A 20,411-nucleotide genomic window follows, 5' to 3' on the forward strand; every position below is an offset into this window, starting at 1 on the left:
TATCTACACCCACCCCATTTTGGTTGTCTTTCCTTTATAATTTGGCCATACGTCCACGTCAAGTGTATAATTTCATCTGGGGCTTTATCAGTTACCGCCCAGAGCCATGATTATATGGTACAGGGAAACTTCCTCCCCCTGAGCGAGTCTATCTTTAGTATCTTCTTGATAACCACTTTTTACAAAAAAAAAAAAAAATCAAAAGGAAAGTCTTTTGTGTGTGTGTGTGTGTATGTGGGTCCAGAATCCCCAAATATAGCATTTAGAAGCAATTTATCAACTTTCAGCTTTCAGCTGCCACTGCCATTTTTCAAAGCAAAGTGTTTTAGGGGTCTCCATATTGAAGATTCAATCATGTACCAAGTTCATCTTGGTAGTGTCTACCAAATATGCACAGAGATAAAACTGGATTTTGAACAATCATAACAGCAGCAAAATAGATAATGGTATGACTTCTGGAAGAAGTAACTTTTGACAAACACAATACAAAACAGGGCTCCGATCTAGGGTTCAAAAGATAATTTATTAGTCTGAGAAGAGAAGTCACACACTATACCCAGTAATACGCTTCTTTTATTTTTGTGCCTTTATCTTAAAAATATATTTAAACAAGAAACAAATATTGAATTTTCCCATAAACTTTGCTTTCTTATTTACAGTGTTACATTGTAAATAACATTCCATTATACACAAATTAAGGACTGTGCATTACTGTATGTTCTCTTTACATATTCTTTCATAATATAGTACATATAGCTCGAAGCTATGCAATATTTAAGCTTAGAAAAGCTGAGGAAAGAAGTACAAACTTTCTCAAATAAGACTATTATTTTAAAAAGGTTCTGACCTTAATTCTCTGCTAGATTGTTTCACTGAAACCATTCTTTGTTAAAGAAAAATGCCCCATATGAGGGATGAAAACAACAGTTTAAGTTACCACAGGATCCACTTAAACTGGTTAACAAATAAAAACACCTTATTACTTATTACTGTTATTAAATGGAGCACTACCACTGTCAAATCATTTAAACAAATAGATTTACTCTACAAATCAGACACACTACATCAATGACAGCTGGGTACCTCTTTACAAAATAAAAAATGTTTCCTGTAACTTTAGGTTTTACTTGTAAACAGTTAAAGCACACATTTTGTAAAGATGATTTAATCATTCCTGGTCTTAGGTTACACAATGAGGAGTTTCTATTTCATTAAGGGAGAAGCAAGCACACACTCTGCAGATACATACATACATGCGTGCGAACACGCATATCTACATACCCACAGGCACCCACACCCAGCACCCACACACACTCACCCACCAAAGGACCACTTGTCACTAAGCGCTAACTGCAGCAGCACTTGTGTCTTGAGCGGTGCATGAGGTTGAATAGGAATTATAAAACAAGGAAGATAAAACATCCAACTTCCATTAAAAACCCCAAAAGCTCAGCTTCTGAAACACTTTTCAGACACTTCATGCTTGGCCTGAAGGGTCAGTTCACTGGGCTCTCCAGGCGGCAAACCCCACCTTCGATTGCAACCGACTGTCCTGCAACTGCACCAGGAGGGAGTCTTGAAATGTGAGTCTGCAGAAAAGGGAAAGCAGAAAGCAGAGGTCAGAGGTGCCAACAGTGTCCCTCCACTTCTGAGAAAGGTGGAGTGAACTACAAGTGACATTCACTTTGCTCCTGAGCATCTGCTATAAGCCAAGCACAACACCAGTCAGTAGAGATGCAGATGTGATCAAGACAGCCAAGGCCCCTGACAGTGCCCAATGTACAGTTTAATTATATCCACAACAGTAATGGTTTTAATGCCAACAATATTGAACATATTCTAGTTATCTAAAGACTAATAATTTATTTACCTTTTGTCCTTTAAATATTCAAAACAACTGAGAATGCTTAATCCATGTTTATATCCCAATTTATTCCTTAAAAGATTTAAGTAGCTTACAAGAATTAAGATGATTCAATAACCTAAAGTGAATAAGGAAATGAGGTAAAACAAAACTAAGAACTTACAAAACAAGGGACAGACAAAAGTGAGATTAACACATAAAATCTAGACTCAGGAGTTCTGTATCCATGTTGGAGGCAGGATGCTGCTGTGCTTCTCAGTTTCCTTCAGGCCAAGATCAGGTAGATGGGTCATGTAGTGTACAGGATCACAGCAACCAATTGCTCAGATGAGAGCATCTGTTCTTAGCTCTGGGGCCAAGGAGACATTTCTCCTCTGGGTATACATAAAAAGGGTGCTGGGTAGAGTGGATGAGTGAAGACAAGTTGTGCCGTGCTGATTGTAACAATGTCACTCAAAGGAGGCTGAGGCCCAAGTGGAAGACAGTAAATGCTATCCACAGGTCAGGGCAGTATCAGCCAGGAATTCCTTTTTTTTTGTGTGTGTGTGTGTGTGTATGTGTGTGTGTGTGTGTGTGTGAGAGAGAGAGAGAGAGAGAGAGAGAGAGAGAGAGAGAGAGAGAGAGAGATCTGGCTTAATCCAGGGACAGAAAAATATCTGGAAAAACGAAGGAGTGGCATAACATTCAGTTAATCCTCTTTAATTCTGTTTCTCTAAACAGCTTTTCCTAAGGACTGAACCACAGTGAGTTCAAGTCCATGGAATAAGATTGTTAGGCTACACCCAGGGTAGGACTACACACTTCTATGCAACCAAAAATGAAGCAGGTATAAGTTTATGTGGAATAACAAGCCATTTGGTTTATAGTGTGAGGGCAGACACTCCTCAGAGGCTGACTGCACAAGTCCAGTAAGAGTAGCTGACAAAAGTCAATAATCTGGAAAATAATGAAGAATAGGAAATGGTTTTGGGTACTTAGTTTTTCTGTGTGCAAGCCAGGAAGCAATCTATAATGTACAAGGGTGAGGTGGGTTGAATTTGGAGGTGAAGCTGGGCAAGGAGGTCTCTATGATACCTCTTAGAATCCAAGTATCCTTGAATTCATTCACCTGACTCAGGCCACCAAGAATCATGCCTCAGAATCTGTTCTCATTATTGTAGCTGATAGCCAAATTTGGGTCTCACCACGTAAGTATATCAAACCTAAGAAGTTCTAGTAAAACAAACTTATGGAACTTTTGTTTCTTGTGATGCCTCATTAATCTGTGTGTGGGGAGGGAACTTAAAAGAGGAAGTTTTTTTTTTTTTTTGTCCTGCTGATCAGCACACATTGTCACTCCACGCACAAAAATCTCAAATCCCACAATTCCTGGAGTTCAACATTGATGAGACTGTTTTTACTTTTAGTCATTTGTACCATGGATTGAGAATTTTTTTCCAAGTCATCATCCATCAGAACGTTTATTTAAGGTCTTCCTAAAGTAACAAACAAAAAATCCTGAGTCCCTCAGTCAGTTCCATCTCTAATCTCATCCTTTAGTCAGGAATATAGGCATGCAGCTATGACATGGATTAAGAATAAAAGATGGGATGGTGGTTCCTCAAAAGCTTACACATAGCATTATCATGTAACAATTCCACTTCTGGAAATATACTCTTCCCCCCACAAAAGTGAAAGCAATGACTCAGATATATGTACACCAATGTTCACACCAGATTATTCACAATAGGCAAAAGATGAAAGTAACCCAAAATATGGTATATACATATGATGGAATATTGTTCAGCCTTAAAAATGAATGAAATTCTGACCCATGCTATAACATGAGTGAATCTTGAAAACACGCTAAGTAAAATAAGCCAGACAGAAAAGGACAAAAATAGTATGGTTCTATTTATATGAGGTACTGTTTTAGTCAGCTTTCCGTGGTGACCAAAATCTGTGACAAAAACAACTTAGAGGAGGGAAAGTTTATTTGGGGCTCATGTTTTCAGAGTTCTCAATCTATAGATGACCACCTCTATTGCTCTGGGTCCAAGGTGAGGTAGAGTATCATGGTGGAAGAGCACGGTGGAGAAAAGCTGCTCCCCTCAAGGTAGCAAAGAAGCAGAGAAAGAGAGGGAAGAATAATCCCTCCAGGATAGAACCCTTCTCCAGCCACACCCCACCTGCATACAGTTATCACTCAGTCAGTCCATTCAAAGTAGGATGGACTGATTAGGTTAAAGTTCTCACATTACAATCACTTTACCATCAAACACTCCTGTATCAACGCAGAAACTTTTGGGAGACATCTTCTATTTAAACCATAACAGGCACCTATTAGTCAAATTCATAGCTATAAAATGCAATGTGGTTGCCAGCGGCTTGGGAGAGAATAGGATGGGAGATACTTTTTAATGGGTCCAAAATTTCCATTTGGGATGATGAAAAAGCTCCAGAGATGAAAGTGGTAATGGTTTCATTCAAGTGAATATATTTAATACCACTGAACTATATACCCTTAAAATTGGTTAAAATGGTAAAGCCAACTCATGTATGTTTTACCACAATTACAAAAAAGAAAGAAAGAAAGAAAGAATAAAGCAGAAATGACAAATTACTACCTGATCCATATAGCTATTCATAAGAGAAGGAACTCACAAGAAATTAATCCATGATGGAGATCGCATAGGAAAAACATCAACACCACTATTCTATTCATAAATAGATTGGAATTTTCCAAGTAGATTAACCAAAAATCTATTCTTAACAGAGATGCTCACAGGAAAATCTGTTCTCAGACTTCCCAGCAATTCAGGGAGAATCTAAAGGGATCACCTGGAAGTCATGATGGTTCAGGCATCAGAGGACAAAGAGAATAAATGGAGTGTTTAAAAAAGATTGAAGAGTTCCAATATTTCAAAGCAGATAATTTAAAAATTGTCTTGGGAATGGTGGTATTAAAGCAATGGATTTCCTGCTGACCACAGAAAAGTTCAGCACCGAAGGAGGGAACTCCTGTTCCATCGACCAGGGGACTTGACAGCAATCTCCTGAGGTTTACAAAAACACAGGTGGCCAATCAAAAATTATTTCTAACACTCCCACCCTTGCCAAGCTTATGATAGCAGATTATCTAAATAAGCTGAAGTCAGCCACAAAGTATCAAGGAAAGTTAGGAAGGAAAAAAAGGGGTGAGATTAGAAAAGTTGGCAATGATCTTGAGATGTTTATCAACTATACTTGGGCAAAATACTACACATACATTTAGATTTTTATAAATTGAACTGTTTGAAAAAAACATAAATATTCAAAATAAAAAACTAGACAAATTAGTTGTTATGATTAATTTCTCAAGATGGTCTCTTCCCTAAATCATCATCTAGTCCAGGAAGATTTCCCAATTATAAAACATGTGGGAACAATGTTGGTGTTGAGGAGAATAAAATGGTTAATTATTCATATGTCAATTCTTCACCAGTTTCATCCATCAACATGATCTTCTGACTTATTAGAAAATAAGTGACCTTGGTTTGAAAAAGTTTAAGCCACAGGTACTTCCAGGTTTCTGTGGGGATTTCAATGGGGCATCAAGTCATATAAATAGTGGGAGCTGTTTAAGAAAATGTTTTATATGAGTGTTTATCTCCAAACACTTCTTTAGAGAAATGGGTTTGAATTTCTCTTGACCACTTTCTACAATGAATTTAGAAATCAACATTTAAAAATTCAATAAAGTATTTTATATTGAGTGTTTAAGGACTAAATAGATTCAATGGTATCCTATCAGCAGAGGAACTTAACAAGGAGCCTACAACTATTTAAACAGCAGTGCAATTTTTAAAAAATTTATTTATTTATTTTAATTAGGTATATATGACAGCAGAATTCATTTTGATTCATATACACAACTGCAGCAAAACTTTTCATTTCTCTGATTGTACACAATGTAGTGTCACACCATATATGCAGTCATACATGTACCTAGGGTAATAATGTCCATCTCATTCCACCATCTTTCCTGCCCCCATACTCCCTCCTCTCCCCCACCTCCCAGAGTTTGCCCAAAGTTCCTCCATTTTTTCCCCATGCCCCTGCCCCCCATTATGGATTAGCATCCACTTATTGGAGAGAACATTTGGCCTTTGGTTTTTTGGGGGATTGGTTTACTTTGCTTAGAATGATATTCTCCAACTCCATGCATTATGCAAATGCCATAATTTTATTCTCTTTTAATGCTAAGTAATATTCCATTGTGTATATATACCACATTTTCTTTATCCATTTTTCTATTGAAGGGCATCTAGCTTGGTTTCTCAGTTTAGTTATTGTGAATTGAGCTGCTATAAACATTGATGTGGCTGTGTTACTATAGTACACTGATTTTAAGTCCTTTAGGTATAGACTGAGGAGTGGGATAGCTAGGTCAAATGGTGGTTCCATACCAAGTTTTGTAAGGAGTCTCCATACTGCTTTCCAGAGTGGTTACACCAATTTGCAGACCCACCAGCAATATTTGAGTGCAGCAGTGCAATTTTATTGTAATTTAGAATTCATGAGAAATAACACATGAAATGCAGGAGAATAATCCATTTGGAGTCATCCTGCTACATACCCCAGTTGTATAGCTCTCTATCCATGATTCCATACCTTTAATATCCTTTTCTGGATCTTTCTCAAGGAAAGACTTCCAGGACACAATTCAATCTAGAAGCTCTTCTCCTAGTTCTATAGCACCCATCTGAGAATTTCTCACTGGTGACATCTTGGTTTTGATTTGCTTTTCAGTTTTTAGGTTGTCTTACATATACCTTGGTATTCCCTAGAACTTTCAAAGTATAGGAAACGGAGAATAGATGACCATAATATACCCTCTAGGATTGTGTTTATATACACAAAAAGTATAAAGTGTGTAACTAGCATGATCACTTATTTCAGATAAAAAGCCAATCAAACTACATTGTCAGAGTAAAGATCCTTCTTAGATTTTTAAAGAATAGACTGACTAAATGTTTCCATTTTCAATTGATTATGCTATTTATGAATAGAGTCAGAGCTTTAGATTTCTCAGATGCTAACAGCTCTACACCAGTGGAATAAAATGATCTTATAGCTGGAACTCTCTGCTTTCTTGCTAATTCCTTATAGATCCTTGAGGTTAACACTCCTGAAGAACTATAAATTATAAACTAAACTGACTATTCAAAACCAATATTCTTAGGGCTATGTCTCTCTTAAAAACCAAATACATTTAGCTTGAGGATTTCAAAATAATAAAGTTAAAAATAAAGAAAAAATAATTATATAATTACTTGATACTGAATCTAAGTAGTGTCTTATATTTCCTGGCATTCACATTCACATGATAAAATTCTTGAAGACCACCTGAGGGACTGCTCTTCTGTGGTTTTAAGGAAAATTGAAATACACTATTTAAAAGTCTAAAGCCTTATTTAGTGGTTATATTTTAATCCTCTGCCTCTCTACTCAACATATGACCATTTTTCCACTTTGGGAGATTTGTTTGAGATCTTCCATGGGAGTCAAAGGAAGACTCTCTTAAACAAGTCATTATCCTACTTTGGTGGAGTTAGAAAAACAAAAATCTAGACAGACATCATCCAAAATAATCTCTTGGAAATATTTTGTTCACCAGTTTCATAATTATGAGGGTTTGGTTTTCTTTTTTTAATGTAGAAAACTTGAAAGCAAGATACTAAAGTCAAAGCAATGCAGGCATTTACAAATAGAATAAATGACACTGGCAAAACACTTAGCAGTGGAGAGATTTACAAAACAGCATTGCAAAACAGAGTAGAGGTGTACTCATCAACCAGTGGCTAAACAAATGCTTTATGTATTCCACATATTATGTCCAATTCTAAAATTAATCTACAGAGGCATCATAATGGCCATGAGCATGAGCTACAGAATCAGAATGCCTGGAGTTCTTGGTTACCTATTCTTCTTTCTGGGGTGGTGGGGGCGGGCGGAAAGCTACATTTCCCAGCCTCCTTTGCAGTTAGGTATGGCTATGTGACTGACATCAGGTCAATGGACTAAAGTGAAAAGCACCATGATAGAAGATCTGGCACAATATCATTCTATGCACCATTCTCCAGACTCTTTCTGATGATCCAAAGGCTTATGAGATAGGAGGAGTCTGAGATCCCATATCATCATCTAGAGGAGAGTCCTTTGCCAATCAGAAACCTCAATTTTGTGTGCAAGGTGAGTTCTCAATGTGAACGAGAACTACACTACTATTGTGTGTGATCAACTATGCATTTGAGAATTTGCTTGTTGTAGCAATTGCTGTTATCTTAACCATTACTGGTTTATTCCAGGGTTCTGTGCTTATTAGCTGTGTGAACTCTGCTGGTTCCTTAACAGGACCCTACATCTGTGGATAAAACAGTAGCATTTATCATAAGGTTGATAAAGACTATATGAGAAAATACATGCAAAGAAAGTATATCTCAATAAATGTAAATATTGCTGCTCAAAACACACACACACACACACACACACACACAGCCCTAGCATAAATATTGTACAGCACAATCTCTATTACAGATTATTATATATCCCAGAATTGGGAAACTGTTTCAAAAGTTTGTCAGTCTGCAAAAATAGAACAAGATATTAGGGGAGGGAGTATGGGGGTAGGAAGGATAGTAGAATGATCAGACATTATTACCCTATGTACATATATAACTATATGACCAGTGGGTTTCTACTTCATGTACAACCAAAAGAATAAGAAATTATACTCCTTCTATATATCAAAGTGCATTCTGTTGTCATGTATAATTAATTAGAACAAATAAAAAGTATTTTAAAAAATTAGTTGCATAGCTGAAGATACTAATATTTTTAAGCCAATACTTTTGATGCTACTGTTTTGCTACTACCAACAAAATAATTGCTGATTATTACTAAAGGCTTTGCGTATACTAGTATGCTGTATCATGAATCTTAAAGGCTCAAAAACAATAAGCTCAATATGCTTGGATGCTACTGACAAAACCAAAGTGGTAGAATGCTGAGAAACTGCCTTCTAATAACATGTAACATTGTTGGGAAGACAAATAAAACCATATGAAATGATTAGAAAACCATGAATGCAAAAATACAAATTTGGGGGGATTTAATTCATATTGTAACATGTAGAGACCTCAAAGTGACACCGAATTAAGTCTGCATTGCCCCATAAGCTCTGGTTTCCATTAGTTCTGAGTTGAAATATCTCCTGCTGTGTCCTTTGCTCCTTCTTCTCCCTGTCCTAGACAACTTCTACTTTTTTCATACACTGGCAGTGTCACATGCATTTTCTAAATACAATCTACAATAATGTGCATGTTTTATAGAATAAAAATCCATTTAACTATAGGTTAAGTGTCTCTTTTGTGTTTATCATTATGTGACTTGGGCAATGAAAATTTGGTTCTGTGATATGGTACTGTGGGCTGAGCACACCTTACATTCTCACAAAGTAAATTCTTCATCAGTCCTTTTACTGGTACAAACATGATAGACCTTAAGCAGCCAATTTCATAAAGATAGGCTGGGGAAGTGTGTCTGGCTAGATTTAATGCCTTGTTTTTATTGGGGATTTTATTTTTTCTCTTTAAAGTGGAATCAGAATATATTGCCACCCCCATCCATTTCCCAGAAGTTCCTGCCCACAGCTTTCAAAAGCAGTCTTTCAAGGACACACATTTTGTGAATAAGTATATTCTGAGCATTCTCTGTGTGCGGCATTAAATTTGGAATGTAGTAACTGCTCTAAAAATAGTCTGGTCTTCAGACCTCATCCTGAAAGCAGATGTATTCTATGAGCTGACAATTTTACATGAAACTTCTTAATATTGTCTGGAATACTATATGTTTTTACAGAATAAAAAGCCATTAATTATTGCCCAAAAGATCTAGTAATCGCTTTCTAAGCCTGGATAACATTGGGGCAATGTGAAATAAGGACTGTGGGCAAAGATCTCTAGAGGATCCTTTCTGAGTTTTGAGATCCCTAATGCTGATTTCATTTAACTTTCCCATACATTGTTAATAAATAAAAAATGAGTATTTATTTCTATTCCATCACTGTCTTACATTAAAAGTAAATAGGCCGGAGCAATCTGAAGATTCTCAAGTTCAACCTAACAAATCAGAGATATCAACAACATGAAGAATCGATTCCATATGTTTGTCATTTTACTGTATGCAACCCCTACCTTGTTTTCCACATTTAAAACAAGTATGCCATAAAAGATCCATTGGCAAATGTGGAAAAAAACACAATGACAGCACTATGGTAAATTTCATTGTTAGCACCAAAACAGGGCTATATAAAGGGCAAAAAGTTCTATTGTTCTCAAATAAAAATATCATGTCCAAAGAGCCTTAAAATAAGATTAAAATACTCTCTGATGAGAACAGCATGTTGTTTCAGGCTCACGGTCACTTTTGTTTCTTCTTTTACCATGCCTACTGATACCACATTTCAGTTAGAGGGAACATCAGACAAGAGTTCCCGCCTATTTTTAGCTTAAAAGCCCTATGAGTGAACCCACATAAACACTGCAAGCCTAACAGTAACTATTATCCCACCTCTCACATGGAGAATTATCATGAATATTCCCTTTGCTAAAGGTGATAAAAGCTCTCCACTATTTAGCACATATTTATTCTTCACTTCTTATAGAAGAACAGAAGAATGAAACACACATGGATCTTTCTGTAAAGGCAATAAATGTCTTTGTAGAATATAGAAACTAGGTCCTTGTGAAATCTTAATAAAAATAACAAGTCCCCATCTTTACATGCTTTAGTTTCCATAGTACTTTTACATTGATGAGATCTCAAAATACCCCATCAGGTAAAAGGATGTATTCTATACCTATTTTTCAACTGGAAAACACACACACACACACACACACAGCAAGTCATAGAATGGTTATGTGGTTTATTATGGTCAGAGAGGAAATGGAAAAACTGAGATGTGAATGAATGCCTCTGGACTCCAAATTTAGGGCTTTCTTTATGCCCACAAAGCCTTACTTTGAAGAAGGATGTTAAATTAAGCTCTGTTTCACCTTTCACTGCAGGTGGCCTATGATGAAGCAGTTTTTCAGGGTAAAATAAAGCATGCTCAAAAAAGCTAGTGTTGCAGATTTTAATAACCAATTTCAGAATGAGTTTTAGTCAGTTTCTTGCTGCTGTGACTAAAAGACCTGACAAGAACAATTTTAAGTACAAAAAGTTTATTTGGGCTTCACGGTTTCAGAAGTTTCAGTCCACAGATGGCTAATTCATTCCTCAGGGCCCAAGATATGGCAGAGGAAAGTAGTTCAGGACATCACACCAGGAAGCGGAGTGAGAACTCTACCCAACAAAGACAAAATATATACCCCAAAGGCACCCAGGGATTTACCTCCTCCAGCCACACCCTATCCACCTTCAGTTACCACCCAATTAATCCCTATCAGGGGATTAATGCACTGAATAGGTTAAGGCTCTCATAACCTAATTACTTCACCTTTTTTCTTGCATTGTCTTACACATCAGCTTTTGGGATAGATCTCATATCTAAATCTAACAGAAGAACTCTAGGTTTAAGCCTGAATTCCGCTGCTAATGGACTGAATAATCTCTAGACAAGAAATTCACTAGCTTTGGATCTTGGCATTCTTACAGGTAAAAATAAAAACTTGGACTTAATTATATCCAGGGTCCTTTCTGATTGTGACATACTACATAGTTTTATCTTAGAATGTCCCTATAAATGTTTAAATAATTTTTAAAAAGTTCATGTCTCTAAATTTTCCTAGAATCTGGTTATTGCATTTTTTTATTAGCCTTTCTAAGAACTAATTAGAGTCTCACTTAGTCTTGGAAATCTGTCCCACCTTCTTAGATTCAACCTAACCCTAAAAAGCAGTGTTCTGAGAGGGTAATCTGAAGACCACCTACCAAAGCTCACCATACCAAAGTATCCCAGGAGGCTAGATTTTTCAGCCTTCCTTGGGGACTTGTACTTCCACTTCTACCAGGGCAAAGCCTGTATGAAAATACATCTGTGATTCCATAATGTTAATGGTGCACACTGAGATGGTAGAGACATTTAAAACTCTGATTTTTTAAAATATTATTTAATAACATGTACTATTTTATGTAAAATAGTGAAACAAAAAATCAGTATATGTGATTTCATGTAAAAGGATGGTGAAATGTGATGGTCATCATTATACAAAGTACACGTATGAAGACTTGAATTGGGTGTCAACATACCTTATATACAAACAGAGATATGAAAAATTGTGGTATATATGTGTATTAAGAATTGTAATGCAAAAAAGTACATGTATAATGGCATAAATTGGCTTGAACATACTCTATAGAGATATGAAAAATTGTGCTCTATATGTTTAATAAGGATTGTAATGCATTCCACTGTTGTTGTGTATTTTAAAAAATAATAAAATAAATAAAAAATGAAAAAAAAAGAAAAGAAAACATACCAAAAAAAAAATCAGTTACAAAATGTTAATAGTAGATAATGTGGAATAGCTCACTGTATCCCAGGGGAATTCATTTAGTACCAGGACTGGAATTTTTTTCCTTGTCATTTTCTTTCCTTTTCTCAATTATGTAGCAGGATGATTTAGTGAGTGTTTAATAAAGCAATATGATCATAACTAATTGATTAACTAATCTATATATTTTTCTTACTTTTCTTATGGCTCTAGACTCATCTGGGAAGGTATGACTATGTCCCCACTCTACTCTTTAAGACTACTTAAAAGAAAAAAAAAAAGAAAAGAATGAACATGGTAACTGATGTCCATACAAGATCCAGCAACAGCATCTGAAAAAGGTGACACTCTTCTCCCTTAAACACATTCTTTCCTTGATTTCTAGCCCATGCTCACCAGGTTCTCCTTCAACATCTCTAGCCACAACTCCTCAGGATCCTTTGATGGCTCTTCTTCATCTCCCCAATTTATAAAGATGGGAGTTCCTAGAAGTTGGGCCTCTTCTTCTTCTTTTTTTCTCCCTGTTTATATTCTCTCCACTGGTGATATTATCCAATTTTGTTTTGTACAGCATTTACATGCTGAAATTCTCAAATATACCTCTCTAATTAAGTCACTTCCTAGTTTGTGACTCCCAAAGTCATGAGGTTTTAAGTGATTAGAAGCTTGAGTTCTGGAGTTAAGATTGTGTGTCTAGGGCTGGGGTAGTAGCTCAGTGGTAGAGCACTTGCCTAGCATGTATAAGACACTGGGTTCAATTCTCTACACCACATATAAATAAATAAAGGTCTATCAACAACTAAAAAAATTTTAAAAAAAAGATTGTGTGTCTGGACTCACTTAGCTCCACAACTTTGTAGCTGTGAGACCTTAGATCTGTAACTTGACTCAGGCATTTCTTCTCTGAAGGGGCAGGGAGATACTAAGCTAAAAGGAAAGAATCTATCTGGGCTCTGCAGAATGAGGGTTCAGTTGATCCCAACTTCTACGCAGATGCTGGGGGCTTCCCCTAAGGTCCACAGGGGAGGTTCTAGGCCACCATTTTCTTGGTAAAGACAACTGCCTAGTCTCCTCTTTGTAAAGAACTTTCTGGGGAGGTCGCAACATCCTCATTATTTGTAGTAGGTGAAAATCCAAAACATCAGTTACAGTCTTCTGGTTGGTAAGCTACCAGATAACATTGATATTACTCTTTCCAAGAGCATCTGGTATTTGAAAAGAAATGAAAGGCTAATGTTTAAACAATCATAAAGAGTAAAACTACTATTTGTGTAATGGACTATTTCCTGAGAATCTCAGTTGATCTGTCAGTGAGGAATTTAGGAGGAGTAAAATTAAAAACCAAACAAATTCTTTAAAGAAAGTTTTCCTTGTCAAAATCACCTGCTTTTTGACTTCTTATCGACCAGACCCATGCAACTTCAAAGAACTGTTAAGACACTGTGACCTAAATTTCCCTGACTTCTGCTGGGTCCTGGGAGGTACTCTCTGGAGGAAGAAGAGAGGAGAGGAGAGGAAAGGAGGGGAGGGCAGTGTGGCAAACTTACTGCTCTGCCTCATTCCATTCTTAGACATAGTTAGGTATAGGAGCACAGAAAATTCAGACATACTACAATCAAGAAATCTGTTTAAGCCAATTCATCCTGAATGTGAAGGCATGGCATCCTTTAATACCAGTCATACCTGCAATTATTACAACAAATATTCTCAGACTTCCCTTTATTTGACTCCAAAACTGAATCTCAGTTTCCTGTGCTGGTTTTTTCTCACCTCCCCAACCAGTACATGTTGGAGTGTTCCAGGTATCTCAGTAAGTTGAACCACTTGTTTTCCATTTATTTCATAGAAAAATATCTGTAGTGTGTATAGTGAAGTATCAATTCTACCTCCTCCTCTAGTTACCACTCTCTTTCTTTACTTCCATTTAAGTTCTTTGAAAAAGTTGTTCACACTTGTGACCTCAAATTCTTTCCTTTCTTTCTCTTGTAAACCTCTACCGTCATGGTTTTTACCTTGACCTCTGTACTATTCCCCTCTTAACAAAATGGTTTCCAATGTCAAATTCAACTTCCCTAATTTCAAGAGGCCCAGCAACAATCATGTGGTAAAGTTGATCACACTCTCCTCCCTGAAAATAGTTCTTCCTTCAGTGTTTAAAATATTATGCTCACTTTTCCTCTCTTCTTACCTCTATGATCATGACTTCCTAGTTCCCTTGATTGGTTCTCCAAATTAAAGGAGTTCTTCAGGTCTCTCTTCTCTTGTCCGTATTTACTCCCTTGGTGATATCATCCAAGATTACCAAATGTATATATATCTCCAGTTTAGTCTTCTCTTCAGACATATGCATCCAACTATCTTCTGGACATGCCCACTCAATACTTAACAGGTATCTCAGAATTAACATGTCTAACAAGATTCCCACTTCTTTCCCTCAAATTTTCCTCCCCTCCACCTAAGTAAATGGCAACCCTACTCTTCTAACTACTTAGACCAAAATCTTAGGAGCCTTTTCTATTTCCCTCATATTTCCATTCAACCTATCAGCAAATTCTAATTGCCTTATCTTAAAAAATACACAGAAGACAACAGCTTCACATCATCTGTATGGCTAATGCTCAAGTCCAGTCATTATTATCTCTTACCTGACAATGACCTCCTACCTGCCTCTCTTTCAGCAGCTGGACTAGCCTCTTTTTATTTTTTTGGTGGTACTGAGGATCATACCCAGAACCTCACACATGCTAGGCAAGTGCTTTACCAATGAGCTATAGCCCCAGCCCTTTTTAAAAATTTTATTTTGAGACAGGATCTCACTACATTGCCCAGGCAGGCCTTGAACTTTTAATATCCCTGTGTCAGCCTTGTGAGTAGCCAGGATTACAGGTCTTTGTTACCACTCCCAGCTCTAGAGTGGTCCCTTAAAATGCAAGTAAGATCATGTTTCCGGCTACCATCTCAAAGGAAAAGTCAAAATTCTGACAATGACTACATGATCTGGTCCTCCACCACTATTACAACCCATTAAAACTGACTTCTTCACTGTTCCTACAACATAGCAGGCACACTCCTACTTGAGGGTCTTTGTACTTGCTGTTCCCTATGCCTGGAATGTTCCTGCCTCACTCCCATAAATCTTCCAACACTATTTAAATGTCACCTTCTCAGTGAGGCCTACCTAATACTGTCTTAATCCATCCAGCTTCCATCTCCTTGCCAAGTATATGCCATGATTATATTGTTTCCTCCATAAGCATCTAAATCTGCTAGCACAGGGATCCTTGTCTATTTCGCTCATTTTTATATCCCCAGAAAAGCACCTAAATATAGAAGGTACTCAGTAGTGTTTATTTAAAAAATAATTCATGAAAAAGAAGAGATATTGTTTTTTGTCAAAATTCTTCTCCTAAGCAAACTGAGTTTTTTTTTAATAGCAAAAAATTGAAAAGTCAAATAACTCAGGTATCCTTGCTAGTCAGTCATTACTAGCCACTGTAATAAGTTCTTGCTGGTTAAATGAAGTTATAAAGAAACGCATTTTTGTCACCTTTGATGGTGAAAAATCTTATAAATTTTATTTTTTCCCCAAAATATGGCATACTGAACAAAAACCATAAATTTCTAGATTAAGGAACTTATCATACCTCAAAGGTCTTCAATTTAAAGACTTCCTGTCTTTTGAACCTTTGAAAACTTGTAGGAATTTAAAAAAAAATATGTATCATAGACATTTTTAATGGAGCAGTATAGTTAGTACATTCTAACTATTCAAAATTTTATCTCTGGGCTGGGGATGTGGCGTAAGCAGTAGCGCGCTCGCCTGGCATGTGTGCGGCCCGTGTTCGATCCTCAGCACCGCATACAAACAAAGGTGTTGTGTCCGCCGAGAACTAAAAAATAAATATTAAAATTCTCTCTCTCTCTCCCTCTCTCTCTCTCTCACTCTCTCTTTAAAAAAAAATTATCTCTAAGAACCATCAATGGAAGAAATTGGAAATTATTGGCTTTCTCACCTATTACAGAGGGCACATTTAAAATACTATTACTCTTTCTATTTCAAGAAAAAGCTGTGTGCAAGTATTTTGAGCATCTCATAACAACAGTGTTAATATAATCCCCATCCTTAAGTAAGTTTCTTTTCATCCCTTCAACACTGCAGCAGACAGTATAGTCCAAACATGTAAGTATAGTGATGACAGCTCAAGAGCATAAAAGTAAATTGTCAGTACCTACCACTTATTGTATCCAGAAGTATTTGAAAGGAATGTAAATAGAATAGCTTAACCATAGCCAAATGTCTCAATTAGTTAATACTAAAATGTAATGTTTTCACCAATTTACATTACTGCTTTATATACAAGACATAAAACACACTTAGTTTCTATCACAAAGAATTTTTAGTCCTTAGGATTAAATAGAATGGGCATTCCAACATGAAGACCTTAAAAAAATACAGAAACTATCTTTGTTGGGTGAATGATATGGGAATGAATATGTATTCTAGCAGACAGACTTTGTTTAGGGCTCAAAATCTACAACAGGGGTCACTCTTACATGCCTGTAAGGTAGGTAGACCAGGTATAGGACTGTCAAAGAAGTACCCAGGCCTCACCAGAATGATGACCACTTATTTGCTTCATTGTCAAGTCTTCTGCTCTTATAGGAGGAAATAAATCAGTTTTTTATATAAAATTTAAAATGTTTAAACCATATGTTAAATTTAGTATTTTATGTAAATTTAAAATGTTTATATAATTTTTAAAAATGTTTAAAAACTGATTTGATTCATCCAGCTTTTTTTTTTTTATCTCAAATCTAGAGATAAAAGGAAGCACCTGAAAAGGAAGGACCGTGGGGACAAAATCTTGTGTCCATAGCAGTTCTACCCTAAATCCCAACATGGAGTCACTTATTAAAGATATATTTACAAAAGGCCTACTATGTGCTAGACCCTGTGTGGCCATTGGTACTACCACATATACTATATCCTTAGTCAATTCTATTATTGTTATTCATGTATTTAATAAAATAATGTAATAAAAGTTGTTATAGCATAAAGTCAATGGAGGATCCTGAATATTTACAATCATAGAAACCAAAACCTTGCTTCAGGTTAGGAAACTACTTGTACAAAATAAGAACAACAAGACCAAGATTACCGTCTTGTCTTGAGATTACCCGGCAAAAACAAAACAAAACAAAACAAAACAAAAACAAGAAAAGATTTCTTTCATCACTTGTCTACCACTTCCCAACTAAAAGAAAGAAAACACCATTATGTAATTACTCACTCACTATAGGTACTAAGGGTAATCATTCTCAAGTACACTTGTCTCATTTACATGCAATGGTATATGTCCTGTGGGAAAACAGCAGGCACCCTTCTGCCTGCAACAGCACATATCCGTCTAAAATGTTGGGTACTAGAAGATAACAAAGTGACACTCTAATGTTAAGTTCACAATTATGATTGAAAGCCATGTAACTATGTAGAGAAATTTGTGTTTTCATTATTTTTCATGTTGCTATAACCAAAATAAAAGTTTATTCCCTCTTTTCAACTAACATGGAAAATCTACTAGTCCAAGTACTAGACATTTATCTTTGCACAGACAGATCTAACCAAATACCATGATTAAAATGAGATTTACTTGAACAAATATGGTTCATACCTCTGAGAAGATTTATGCTCTTGCCAACACAGTTAATTCCCTCTTTGTGGTTATTCTATTTATTGCTTTGGAGCAATGTCAGATGAATCATTTGGAAGAAGTTGATGGTGTAAGACTAATTAGGCAAAACTAAAGTTACCAACTACTCTTAGAAATTAACTTGTTTTTCCTCAGAACTTGAGGAAAGTTCTGTCTTACAGTTTGATTTTCACATATTCAATTTTCTGCAATCTTCTGATTGTCTAAAGGACTTTCTAAATAGACCCAGTGGGATCCTACTGACAGCTCTGAGAGCATGGAAAAGAAATAAAATTTTCTACATTTGAAATTCTGGGCAAACTTAAAAGGTACAAGTTGAAATCATTGATTAGCCACTTTTCCTGTGGTCTATTAGTACATTTGCCAAATTTAGCTGTCTGGCATGTTTTCTTAGTACATAGCTTTTTGGTGGTACCTAACCTACTATCTTGAGGCAGCTGGCTTCCTGCCAGGAATCAGATGCCTTCAGTTGTTGGGTAATATGAGGACTACATTATCAAAAGCAACTAAAATTTGGTTTAGGATAAAGCCAAACTTGCATCTAGATGACTCTGATAAATCTAAAATATAATCCAACAAATCCATAAGTACTAATAAATCCATATAGCCCAACAAATCCATTGGCTGACCCAGTGTCACCAGCTGCTACCATCTGAACTGAAGTCTCTTTTAAGGTATGCATCATCAATATAACTCAAAGGCACTCCACTGACCAATGCTAAATGGAATCCAAGAAGACTGCCAGTCTGCTCAAGGCTCATGTAAGACAAATTTAAAAGTAGCTAGTAAGCAACATTTTTCCCTTTTACTTTTAAAAGAAGTATTATTTTAGGTGAGTTTATAAGAAATATTACAGGCAAACCTTAGATTTCAAAAAGAAAGAAAAAACTAAGTTGTTATACTGTTAAACTAGTAAACCTCTAGTCGAATAGTTTTTGAAAAGGCTTCATTACCACCATATTGACCTAAACTACAGATATGGGGGTGGGTATCCATCTGGTTTCTTCAATTCCCCCCATCCTTCCCTTTTTTTCCCCTGTCCTGGGACCTCTGAATTTACTTGTCAGTTCATTTATACTTACACGTTAGTAAGATTTTACCCAAACCTACCATCTCTATCTAGGAAGCAGGGTGAAAATCCAGGAAATATTGATCATCTTAGTACATGTAAATGGCGCCTTCAAGAGCACAACTATAGTGTAAATGGGGCTTGGGGAGCTGTGTGGTGTAACGACTCTGATATCCTTCACAATTTCCACATCCTCTACAACTATCATCACCATCAATGACCATCATAATTAATGAAGTTTCTATTACATACACTTCACTTATAACATTCAATTAATTTTCAGAATGCTATCAAACAAGTAGTGATAGTCCCTCTTTAAAGATAAGGAAACCAAGAATATGCCCTGAGTTTTAAAGCATGGACTCTGGGATCTAAATCCAAGCATGACTAAGTCCCAAACCCATTCTTTTAATCATTCCACCACACTACCTCTGTATGGTCTTGCTAATACTTATTTTCAGACTTCCAAAAAATAGTCATAACCTACATTCTATGAAATGTATAGACGTTCACTAAATGGTTTGATGACTTCTGACAATTTGTATAACCACAAAACCAAAATATAAATAGAAAGTTTTCTGTAAAGAATATTTCTATTATGCCCCCAAATTCCTTCATGTTCCTTTTATAAGCATTTCTGGGTTTGTATAACCATATCTTAGTTTTCCAGAACTTGGTACAAATGGAATAATTCACCCAGCACTCTTTTGTATCTGGCTTTATTCATGAAACACAATGCTTCTGGGTTCTTTCAAAGATATAGAAGAGAATTTATTTAGCTCTGGGAGGCTTTACCCTTGGCACAGGAAGACCTTATTAAAGTTTTATAAACTGCTTTATTTAGGTAAATATTTAGGATGATTTTGTGAGGTTTTTGGACATTAAATTTGAGAAAGTTAATGGTCACCAAGATATACAGGGCTGATGCTATGCTCAGTGGTAGAGCACTTTGCCTGGTATGCTTGAGTCCCTGGTCAACACTCTACACTGCAAAAAAAGACTTACACACAATCACAATCAAAATGGTAAAACAATCAAATAATAAATGACTTCTTGTTATATTCCTCAAAAAATTATAATTGCTAGCCCACTGTTTATTCCTATTCTATATTCATTGTGATCTTTTGTTTTCTGAGTATAATCTTTTATTATTTACAAATAATCTTTCATTATCTTCCAGATCAAAATACCACAAAGTTACCTGTTTTACCTAGGTTATATTTTCACTCTTACAGAATAGGAAACATTTA

At 36.1% G+C, this 20,411-nt stretch overlaps 1 protein-coding gene across 8 annotated transcripts in view; it reads right to left on the reverse strand.

Moving 5' to 3' along the window:
• Nucleotides 1-504: 504 nt before the first annotated feature.
• Nucleotides 505-20,411, reverse strand: part of Tasp1 (taspase 1) — a 275,265-nt gene continuing 255,358 nt past the window's right edge. For 6 of the 8 annotated variants that reach the window (XM_015482972.2, XM_048811323.1, XM_048811322.1 and 3 more), the window contains one exon: nucleotides 505-1,589. In XM_015482972.2, coding sequence (XP_015338458.1) covers nucleotides 1,497-1,589 — 93 coding nt within the window. In that variant the 3' untranslated portion in view covers nucleotides 505-1,496. The remainder of the gene's footprint in view (nucleotides 1,590-20,411) is intronic. The other 2 variants (XR_007350527.1, XR_007350526.1) reach the window with 1 other exon arrangement.

Source organism: Marmota marmota, unplaced genomic scaffold (assembly GCF_001458135.2).
Source record: "Marmota marmota marmota unplaced genomic scaffold, marMar, whole genome shotgun sequence".
Lineage (NCBI taxonomy): Eukaryota > Metazoa > Chordata > Mammalia > Rodentia > Sciuridae > Marmota > Marmota marmota.